The sequence below is a fragment of the Metopolophium dirhodum genome, chromosome 7 (assembly GCF_019925205.1).
Source record: "Metopolophium dirhodum isolate CAU chromosome 7, ASM1992520v1, whole genome shotgun sequence".
NCBI classification, from domain to species: domain Eukaryota; kingdom Metazoa; phylum Arthropoda; class Insecta; order Hemiptera; family Aphididae; genus Metopolophium; species Metopolophium dirhodum.
Genome location: NC_083566.1, coordinates 8,480,440 through 8,492,908, shown reverse-complemented (window position 1 = coordinate 8,492,908; position 12,469 = coordinate 8,480,440). Strand labels below are relative to the sequence as shown.

Sequence of the window (12,469 nt, the reverse complement as noted above, 5' to 3'; positions counted from 1 at the left end):
ATTAATTTACTTCACAACTAGGCAATGTTAACATAATATCCTTATTCAGACTAATCCAATATAGATTTTTGTGTAGCTTATTTAGCTTACGTATTGGGGAATATTATTTTAATGAATCCTGATTAAACATCCACATTCGCCAATTATTTATTTTTTATATATAAAATAATTTGATATGCTTAACTTTCACAATTTATTGAAACTAATAAAAATTAAATCAATAGCATTGCTGAACAGGTAAAATATTAACATTTCATGTCTTGAAAATTAATTATTTAAACTTTTAAGTATATAAGATTAAAAAAAACAAAACAGTAAGCATAGTGTAGAAAATGCAAATTAATTATATTCAATCTAATATTTACAAGGATATCAGATACAGGAATAAACACATTTAAGATAATCATATACAAACACTTGCATATTTAGATCGCATAAATTAGATAAAATTAATTATATGTTGTTGTATAAAAATGTAAATGTTATAAAAATGTCAAAAAAAAAAAATTTCTATTATTTATAAATTTATGATTTAAATAATTTAAAAAATAAATTATGATATATCATTATACAATTAAAAATAATTATGGAATAAGTTGAAATTATATATACATTTATAATTCTGAGACGAAAATATTATTGTTTTACACGCAGTTTTGATATTTGATGTAGCGCCCGAACTGGAGAAAGAACTGAATTCAAGGAATTATCCTGTTTACAAATAAAGTTATTTTAATCAAACTTTCTTAAAATTTAAAAATGTTATGTTCTTACAGAAGGTATGTTACTACTGTCAATTAACGGAGGTTTATTATCAAACAACTTGCGTTTCCGTGTACTAATTGGAATGTTAGCTATGGCTTCATCTATCTTTCTGTCACAGCTATCTGGAGTTTCTGTTAAAAATATGAATAGTTAATAAGTTTAAAAATAAAAAATAAGTGTTAATATAAAATCACAAGTAAAATACTTTTGTTTAAAAATGGGAAAATTTTTTTGTTTAAGCCTAAGTTTTGTTTCCTGTCTATAATTCATTAAGTTATGCCAAACACCATCAACACGTCATGTTTTTTCCTTACAAAAAATTTACACTCAGTAGAATAAATTATGTATTGTCAGTTCATTGACCTATTGTAGTATTATTATAACATTTATGTATGTAGATACTTTTAAGTTTTCAGCATTTTTTTAATTTTATTACTTTACATTCTCAAAATTCACTAAAAATAATTGAATTTTTCCATAAAAACCAACTTATAAATACACATAGATTTTGAATTTGAATCTAATAATAGGTAAATTTACTAATATTACACATGCGATGTATTGTATGTTTGTAGGATGAAAAAAAACCTACAGTAGTAGAGCAAATTAACATTATTTATATATCACTTTAGTGGTATACAATAATTTACATTTCCTATACTTATTAATAGACAATGGACTACCATATATAGATTATCCTTAATATTATCTGTAATTACCGATTTTCAATTTTTTTGTTTTCCTGAAACAAAAAAAAAAACAAAACTTTTAAATAATTAATGGAGAATATAATTTAGTATAAACTACTAGACCCTACAATTTATTTGTTAACATGTGGTATGGTCATAATATAGATGTTGTCCTCCAAATATGGGTGGACAATTTTGTATATAGAGATTAAAACTAAAGAATAAAATTGAATACTGATGTCTAATAATCAACAAACATTGGAAAATTAAAATATGCTTATACAAAAAAACTGATCACGTCCAATAAAATGCACTTAAAATAGGCAAAATATACCTTAAAAATTCTATAATTTTTTTCTTAAATTTGCAAAATTTATCAAATATGTTCTTATGACATTATCCCTTCCTGGATAGCTGTATATAGGTTTATATTGTTATTAGTAGAGCGCGGATCTTTAGGTTTTTACATATTTTTATTGGCTTTATGCAGCTTTATGAGGATGAAATATGTGGACGATTTATCCATCATAGAGTTCGTAGGAAAAAATTTACTTTGCATATTTTAGACATTATAGAACATTTAGCCTATTTGTCATATTTTAGAATATAAAAAAGCATATTTTATTAATTTCTCGAGTTTAGATTTTTCTAGAAAAAAAAAATAATTTGATTTAAGAATGTTAAAAATGAAAAATTATTGAATTATCAACTTGGTTGTGATTAAAGTGATAATGTTGGTCATACAACGTTACTCTTAGTCCATAATTGTACCATACATTATCGTATATGACAACTGACGACGTGATGAGAATGATTTTATAATAAATATAATAATTTATCTTTTACCAAAAAATGGTGCATACCAGTGATGGATCCAGGGCTCATTTTTTTTTGGGGCGGGTGGACAAAAGTAAAAAAATTGGCTAAACATAGTGCAAAACAAAGGGAAACACGGTGATTTGGGGGGGGGGCAAATGCCCCTTTGCTCCCCCTCTGGGTCCGATACTGGTGTATACAAGTTATTCATTGTTTTTATTTAACTATTTAAGAAAAAAAAAATCATATTATCTGCATATTTACAAGTTTAAGGAATATTTTGAGATTATTTTAGGGGATTTTTTAGAGCAAATTAGCATCATATTTTAAGCTTTTAAGAACCTAAAAATCCGCGCTTTAGTTATAAGTGATGTAATAGATTTGCCGAAAAACCAATATTACGATAATTTATATATTACTAGATGGTAACAACTTGTGAAGTTACCTATAGGACAAGAGATATTTTTTGAAAATAACATTTTCAACATGTTTTCTTTATAACAGTGCAATATTTAAGATTTAATTTACAAGTTACTAATCAAACGTAGTAATATAATTAAAAAAAGAAAGATTTTAGTATGATGAATCAAACAAAATTTGTATAACATTAATTTATACTTTTAAATAGTGGTGTCATTTCAGTTTTTTTTTTAGGCCAAATAATAATAATATTGGATCTTGAATTCAAAATTTAGACCTTGTGCTGTCTAAATGGCACTACTGCTTTAAAGACAGGTTATACATAATACATCATAAAATATAAATGTTTATATAAAGGAGAAATAAATAAATTCTTATTAATGTTACAATTATTGTAGCTTACTTGATATTTGTTAATGGAGTTTTATTTTTACATCTTCTTTCAGGTTTACGATCTGATTTTGAAAGCTAAACAAAAATAAATAAAGTATATCGTGTTTTATATATGACTTATATAAATAAAAATTATCTTACCAAATTTTCTTTCTCTTCTAATATATTAACCATTTGTAAAGGCTATTATAAATATATAAATAAAAATAATATATAATTAATAAACAATAAATTCAAGTTGACGTCAGTTCACAATATTGACTTACTAATTGAGTGTTGCTTAAATTTGTTACTACACCTATACTTTTAGTTGGTGGTTTCACACTTGACGCTTTTAAACTATCAAATGTGGTCTGAAGTTCATTAAATTTATTTTCAGTATCCCTATAATTGAAGTAAATGTTATTAGAACAAAAGTAAATCAGTATTTCATTGGTAAATTTTGTTATTACTTCAGTTCATATTCTAATTTTTGAACTCCTTCTAGGAGTTTTGCAATCTTTGATTCTTTATCTGTACATAAAATAATTCAAATTGTATATAAATAGTGTGTAATATAATATTAATCTGTTAACTTTAAAAACTGATGAGATTCGTTTGTATTACCTGTATTTGACTGTTCTGTGGCCTTTAACTAAAATTAAAAAATATAAATTAATCACTAATACAAGTAAAATAAGATCTAAATTACCATCTGTTTCAAAGTTTGATATTGCTTTGCCATATTAGACTTCTCTTCATTATATTTTTTATTTTTTGTTTTTAGTTTTGATATTGTATTTTCTAAGCCAACAATTATTTCTATTTTTTCATCCATATATTTTAAAATTTTTTGTTCTGCCTAAAAATATTTTTAAGTTTAAATTTCATATATGGTTGCATAAATAATTTATTTTAATTATCTTGAATAGTAAGTTAACATCACCATAACTTAACTTATACATTTTTTTCATTGTAATAACAAGTAGTAACATTAACAAAGTGTTTAAATAATCTGTAAAATGTATTATTTAAAAACTATTTAATTAATGCTAAGTAGGTACCTACTAATATACTTTTTTGTATCAAAACAAGCTATTGTGATTGTGTATATTAAAATATTCAGTATTTCAACAACTATATAAAATAAATATATCCTTACCATTTCAGTTGTACGTTCTTCTTGGAGAAGTTCCATTTCTGTAATATAATTGTCTTTTGCCTCTAATGAACCAGTTAGTCGTTCGATTTCTAAATTCTATAAAATAATAGTTACTTATAAAAATATATATTTATATTAAGTACAACATGGAGAGTATGAATATATAGTTTGAACGTTGTTTTATATTTATTATAACTAACCCAAAATACCTATAAATTAGATTTACATTCTTTTGGACCTATTATTGTTCGGTTTAATTTTTAAGTATTTGTTTTATATGACTATAATATAAACTACGGAATTGTTTAAAATATCTACTAATTTGTATATTATAGTATGCCTGACAGCTCAAATTTGTTTCTTAAAATAATTTTGTTGGTATAATCTTGAAAAAAAATTAGTTGTATACATATAATCTAAAATGTTAGCTGCAAAGTATCAAGCTATGCGACAGGTCACAAGTATATAATAAGATGTTAAAAATCTTCCCCAAAATTAGTACAGTAAAACCTCAATAAACTGGACAGCTGTTTAGCATGTAAAAGTGCAGTTTAAGCAGCAGTTAAAATAAACTTGAATATAAGTTTCACAAATTTCTTATGAATTATTATAATTTATGTTATCCAATTGTTAATTGAGGGGTGGTACAAAATGTACCATTGGGCATCCCCAAAATATTGATTTTTCAGGAGGGGCGATTTTATGAATCATAACATTTATAAATAAACAAATCATTTTGAAGTTTTTTTAAAAAATTATTTATATTTAAAACAATTCAAATGTTTAATATTTTTATTTAATTTCAAACAGTTATTTTGACCAGGAAATTGTACGTTTTGATCTATTCTGGAAACGCTAATCGATTTAATCATGTTTATTCATTAAGAATAAATATCTAAGTTGATTTTGTCAGTAGCATGTTTTGGATTTCCACCCAAATACATAAACTTAAATCTTTAATACATATACGTTTTTAGGTTATTTTGTTTAATCAGGAAAACAGCTTTTTAATTAGAACACACCAGCAATTTAACAAACCGACTATAGCTCTCTAATAAGATTTAAAAAAATTGTTTAAACCACAGAGGTTAGGTTATACCATAGTTTGTTTCCAAAAACAACTTTCATTTTTCATATGTATGTATAGAAAATAATAAAGTAAATATTATACCTTATCTTCTATTTCTTGATATAATACATCAAATTTATTATTCATCTCGTTTAAGTCTGCGTCCATTTGTTCATATTCAGTATTTGCCTCTTCCAACATGACTTTGTAGTTCTAAATTAAATATACAATATTTGCAATAATTAATAAATATATAAACTATATTTTTACAAAATTATTACTTCAATTTCACGGTTCTTAACATCAATATCTTCTTTCCTCAAATCATGTACATTTTTCAAGACCTATTAAAGTCGAAACATGGATTACAAAAATAATCATTTAAATTTAATTTAAGGTTGTACACTTTACATTAATTTCTGCAAGTAACTCTTCTTTTTGAATTTCAAGTTCTCCAATTCTGAATTCATAATTTTCCATTTCACTCTTATTTTTATTGTTTTCATAAGTATTTGTGAGGTTGGGATTAGAATGAAGCTGAAATTAATAATATGATATAACGTGGGTGAATTGAATAATAAACTTGACAACTTACTGCTAATTTTTCATCTCTCTCTCGAATTTCTTCACAATAATATGCTTTTAATCGTTTAATTTTGTTTTCATACATTTCTGTTTTGTTTTTTATCATAGTTTCTTTTTGTTTACTAAAAAGAAACAAAATATATTAAAAAACGCATTTTTTTCTTATAATATTTAAAAATGAACGAGGGACTTACGTGTGGAATGTATTATTGTTATTTAAAATTGTATGGAACTGTTGGAGTAATTCTTTTCGGAGTATTGCTTCTTTTTCTTTAAATCTTGCTTCAAACTCTTCATTAGAAATCTAAAATAAAAGTAATATATTTAAATATTTACAGTAAAATTTACTGAAATTTAAAATTACCACTGATTTTTGTTCACATTTTGAGTTATTTATGCTATGCTCATCTTCAATTATTGGACCTAATAGCCAGAAACAAATATTAGTATTAATATGCTAAGTAAAAAACATTTCATAATAAAAATATAAATATACTTTGTTTGGAGGTTGCCTGTTTTATGCTTTTTCGGTTATTTGCAGCCCATACAGCAAAACTTGGCCTTGGTTTTGAAATAGGTTTTGATTTTGTTTTATTAATGGCACGGACTATAGCAGACATGAATAACACTTGCTTAGTTTCTTCTAATAGATTTGGAGACATATCTACATTAACTGCCATTGATATACCAGTTCTATTATTTCCAGTTAAAGCAGTTTGAAACATCTGAGTTAATTTGGACTCTCTATAGGGGACCAAATGATTTTCTCCTTTTTTTTGATTTTCACTAAAAGTATGATATTATTCAAATAAAATTTTAAAAATATATTTATCTTATTAATTATCTATATACCGTAACACGGAGAAACATTTGTTTAAAACTAATAATGAAGTATTAATATTTTTAGATTCTGTAAGACGATCACCAATGTTCATAGTTTTTTTAAGTCGTTCAGAACCTGCCAAATCACAAAATGAAATACTGAAAACCAAAAGTTAAAATTATTAGAAATTATATAGCCCGTATAAATTATAAACAAAATTAAACCTGCTAATGACAGCTGTTTTAGGATCTTCAATGTTTTCTACTCTCATTAATTTTAATGTGAAAATGCAATGCGAACGACTTGAAGATTTATTTAAATTGTTGCTGGCAATTCTTAAATTTGTTCTTCCAAAAGACATTACTTTATATGCTTCTTCGGCAGACTGAACAAATACATGAGTAAGATCTAAAAAAATGTTAAATTATATAAGTAAATTATTAAAATAATAATTATTCATTCAAGTACATTTGAGAGCTGATTTTAATAGATTAAAATTTTTACAAATGCATAATTTTCAGTTGGTACACAATCTACTTTTTTTATTTTGAATTCATTAAGTACAAATTCGGATTTAAAATTTAGAACCTGAACAACAATTGTAATAAATTAAAAATAATATTAATAGATTTTTTTAAATTGATAATATAAATTATGGAAAAAATGAATTTTATTGTGATTGTTAACATACTACGTAGGTAGTTAGTATAATTGTAGAAAACAAGCATACATTTTAAAATTATGAGTAATGAAACAATTATAATTAAAAATTAAAAAACAGAAAATAATAATAGTGAATAGGCTTCTTCAACAATATATTTTTGAATATAAATTATTCAAAAGCTTTGGCATTAAAATCAGTTTAGCTTGCTGTACATCGATTAATGATAACTAAATTTCTGAAAAAAAGTTTGAGATATCGATATCAAATCGAAATATTGATATCGTTAAAAAATCCGAATAATGAATAATATTTTCAAATTCAAAGAGTAATTTATTGATCAATGTGATCAAACTTACTTTTCACGTATACATTCTTATTTTGGTCAAGTGACAGTTTGAGAGGTGTTCGTTTTTGGTTAGCTGAGTAAGTTATCAATAAATCATAGATGGATTCGTTGTAAATTTCAGAATATGAAACCCAAACAGTGTAGGAGACATTGCCATGATCCAATGACGCTACTCCATCATTTTTCAAATAATCAAACATTTTTACAATACTATGATTAGTAAGTTGATCCATTCCATGTATAGTTTGACATTCATCCACTTGAGACACACAAGACTTAAAATCATCCTTAAATATTTAAGAAATTAGAAAAAATTAAAATAAATAATACATTAATACATTTTATAATAATTACTTGGGTTTTCTCATTAGACCAATTATTTAAAATATTATTTCTAATATCCTCTTCAGATTCCATTAACTTTTCATCCAAAATATGGGCTGCAATAACTTTATCAGGTTTGTACTTACATTTTGACATTAACTTTTCATTTAATGAATTGAAGACAAGTAGTAAAGTTCTAGGAATCATACCAGGATCATTTATATTTCCTAAGAATAATATAAAATATATTGAATAGTATTTAAAAAAATAATATACAAATTGAAGTTTATATTAACTACCATGAATTGTATATGTTTTTCCTGCATTTGTCGTGCCATATGCAAATAACAATTCATTATTTCCATTCAAAAATCTTAATACTTTATCGTATACCCAAGTATCAAAAAATTTCTTTTGATCAACATTTGGACCAAATACACTAGAAAATGTATACCTAAACACAAATTTATTTTTTAGAAAACAATCAGAAACAATCAAAAAAAATCTTACTCTGTAACATCATCTCTTGTATTTCCATTGTTGCAAGCAACAATATTATCACTCAATATTGTTAAAGTATCAACCTAGAATAAAATAATTTATTAAAGCATAAAATGCATTAATACCTACTACCTACTTATAAATAATTAGGTATCATTTTTAATTAACTTACCCCAGTAGGAACACTATTTATTCGTGGTTTTAAGCGTAAGCAAACATCAATTTTTGGAATTCCAGAATGGTCATTACATTTTTCTAAAGAATAATCCAGTACTTTCTTAGGTTTGCCATTGATTTTTCTTTGTCCAAAACCGGTTATACTCGGAACTCTTGGTTCGACATAAGAACCAGTTGAATGATGATCTTTTGAATCATTCATTATCTCTCTCAAAATACTTCAATCTAGAAACATGATAATTGAAGTGTTTTTATAAATATTTACCAATTCAGATTTTATTAGAATTTAATTAAGTATTACAAATTTTAAATTGTAGGTATACATGAATAAAATTTTAAAATGTTTTAATCAGGGGCGGCACCATTTAGGGGGGGGGGGGAGCAGGGTATACTTTAGCTCTCCTATTTTATTCTGTGTCTTATTGGCCTGGATTAAAACTTAGAATGCGCCAACAGCTGTCCCGAGCCTAATTTCTCCCACTCTCGCACTCGATTGTGCATGACGGTCGCCGATCAAAACTGTATATTATAGTAGTGTTAATTGGAACTGGCTGTATATTATAGTTCACAACGGACCGACGGTTGTTGGTGGTATAAACAATATTTATATTTACTATTTTAAAAAAGTGGCCTGACAATAAAATGATAAAACCGATTTAAAAACAAAATTTGATATTAATTTTTGATTCCAACATCTTTGGTTGCATATTGTAAAATTATACTTTTTTCTGTATTTTTTGTTCAGGATAAGATTGATTATATTTATCATAGCTACGTACATCAATGGTTTAGTATTCCGGAAGGGCGTTACATTAGCTAATATCAGTTTTTATATTTTTTCACATTTAGGCGACAGTATCAAAAATTAATATTATTTCCTCTTGTTCAAATGTATTTCATTATTATTATACAGAAATGAAGGTCTATAAAATCTTTGCTAAGTATCATAATATCATACTTCCATATCAGCCAATATGGTAATATTTAAAAATGTCTTCCTTTTAATAACAATATTTATTTAATTTAGATATATTATTGTGAATTCATGGTATTTCCTACACTAATTAAAAATAAATATAACACTAATAGGTACAACAATAAATAATAATTATTTTTATGCGCATAGTGGAATGTCACTGTAATAACTCAAAATATAGGTAGAGACAGTCTATCCAGTATCTATTATTGCTATACTGTATAATTTAGTTAAACTATGATATCCAATTTTACAGATAGATTGGATAAAATAAACATAATTTTTACCATAAGAAAAGAATAATACATATTGTGTAACTCAAAATCGACAACTGCATTTTAGAGTTTGCTACTGCAGTAATGTACTGACAGTGTGATAAGATTTAATAATTTATGCTAAATGCAAAAATCTTTAGAATCAAAACCGCTATACAGTTTAAAAAAATGCACCCGATAATATTAGGTTTATAAAAATCATTTATATTTTATCACAATATTATGGTATCAGTTTTATTGTTCTTATTTGTACTTGTTATTTTAGGTACAAGAAACTCTTACATAGATTTTTTTACAATATAACTGTTTTTCATAATATTATTCAACCGAACTAGAATTAATAGGTTAAGCAAATTATAGTAATAGGTTAACATGGGTACTATAATATTATAACAATAGGTAGGCATATTATTACCATATACAATTTAGCAGATACTTACGGAAAAACAATTTATTAGACAAACACACAATGATTAAATGTAAGTACTAGAAAGTTAACACAAGAACTACAACTGTATGCACCAAACATGAAACACAATTCAATACTTTAGTACACAAATACACAATAGTCAATATCTCAATGGTAAACGGCAGAGTAGCTCAGTTGTAACTGTTAGCCCGAAATTCGCATCGAAAAATTTAACGGTCATTCAAGGAGTGCAGTGGTGCAGTGGTGCACGGTAATAGGGATTACGGAACACGAAAATCCATTAGATTCAGATCGCGGTAAACAGTGTGTAACACGGACGTCATGGCCGATAGCCAATGAGATTATCCAAACCGATCAAGTGTGACCACCCTCACGGTAATGTAAAATTACAGTGTGTAAAACGCACAAGATAAAAAAAATAGCAAGTGAAGACGTGATTACGTGAAGCATAGAATATTCTATGCGTGAAGCATTCAAGCATGAACCACTATCGACTGCGCGGTACTTTTGACAATTTGAGATAATAATTATTAATTAATTTTAGGGATTTTTGACTTACCAACTTGAATTTTTAGTTTGTATTAGATGATTTAATTTTATTTCATAGTAAAATACTAAAGTCTATTGTCCATAGACAATATAAGAATATTATCTATGCTATTGTCACCATATGGCATAGACCTTATCAAACTATAATATTAGTACTTACTACTTAGTATACTTACCACGATTTAAGATATACCTTAAATCGTGATACTTACTAAATAAATATTTTTTTTTTTTTTTATAACTTGCTTTTTTTTTTTTTTTTTTTTAGAAAAATATATTTACAATCTATTTTACAATAATCAGTAAGTATGATGACAAAGTTTATATAACATTATAAAATATTCGAATAGGAAGACCCTCAGTAGTGTCACCTGACCAGAGATTACATTAAGTTATTGTTTAGTTAGGTCATAAGTTATGACCTTTACTAAATAAATATAAAAAACAATTCATTTATTAGCGTAAAATTATATTAATTAGTTTTCAGTACTAACGTTGTAATGAAAATACATCTTTTAATCATGAACACGGTTCCTTTTAAAACCCTTATGAGTTATATAAAATGTCCTACTACCAGGTGACAAATGTCTTACTGCCAAGTACCAGGACCTGGTGACAAGTAACCAATAAGACTCTTTTGCAAAACAAATATCTAATACCTTGTTGACAATTAAATTAAAAAAAACTATTATTGGCTTATATTTTTAGTCATTGTATTCAACATTTACTTAAAACAGCTTACACAGTTGGTAGGTATTAATAATAATTTGATTGTCAGATTACAAAATATGAATATACATATATACATATACTAGCAACTTGCTGTCCCACCCGACGTTGCTCGTGCCAATGATTTATATTTTTTATTAATATATTTCAAAACCTGGGCAAGTTAATGATAATTTTTAACTGAGTTAAGTTAAATTTGAAAAAGTTTAAAGTTAACCTAATTTTTTTTTTTACTAGGTAAGTTAAGTTAAAATTATATGAACATTTTCAATTAACTTACCCAATTAACTTACAAATAACTTACCTAAGTTAAGTTTTATTATTTTTTTTTTTTTTAATATCTTTATAAATACCCATTGATATGGTTTAAAATAATAAAAATCATAAATATTATTGAACACAAGAAATGGCCAATATATGAGCATAGTAATCTAATTGATTTTAATTAAAAAATAACTTATTTATGGCGAAAATATTTAATAATATTATGTTCTTGATAAATGTACATTTGTGATATTACTTATTAGTTATTACTTATTAGTATTTATTAATTATTATTCTTGTTATTATTATTACAATATGCCCGTATGCCACAGTATGGTATGGTATATCTTAATATACACGATACACCTAAATGGCTATTTCTAAAGGTATAATTAAGTTATTTTTCTTGAAGAATTCTGGTTAATGGAACAATAAATAAATTAAACTATATTTATAATTTCCTATTCTAGTAAATGGTTATGTAATATACTTAATATACATCATCTACAATAATTTTTATTTTTTATTATATT

At 25.2% G+C, this 12,469-nt stretch overlaps 1 protein-coding gene across 1 annotated transcript; it reads right to left on the bottom strand.

Annotated features, from left to right (window-relative positions):
- Positions 1 to 319: 319 nt before the first annotated feature.
- Positions 320 to 10,645, bottom strand: LOC132948511 (kinesin-like protein KIF20A). The gene is made up of 25 exons (XM_061019013.1): positions 10,405 to 10,645; positions 8,709 to 8,938; positions 8,546 to 8,619; positions 8,335 to 8,489; positions 8,066 to 8,262; positions 7,722 to 7,998; positions 6,926 to 7,109; positions 6,731 to 6,859; positions 6,375 to 6,664; positions 6,243 to 6,301; positions 6,073 to 6,182; positions 5,889 to 6,000; positions 5,705 to 5,830; positions 5,575 to 5,637; positions 5,396 to 5,506; positions 4,225 to 4,320; positions 3,775 to 3,924; positions 3,690 to 3,717; positions 3,536 to 3,596; positions 3,350 to 3,467; positions 3,225 to 3,266; positions 3,094 to 3,158; positions 1,485 to 1,507; positions 775 to 896; positions 320 to 711 (listed from the first exon to the last, which is right to left on the bottom strand). The coding sequence occupies exons 2-25, from the start codon at positions 8,913 to 8,915 to the stop codon at positions 637 to 639; spliced, it is 2,874 nt and encodes a 957-aa protein (XP_060874996.1). The 5' UTR covers positions 8,916 to 8,938; positions 10,405 to 10,645; the 3' UTR covers positions 320 to 636.
- Between the last annotated feature and the right edge of the window lie 1,824 nt (positions 10,646 to 12,469).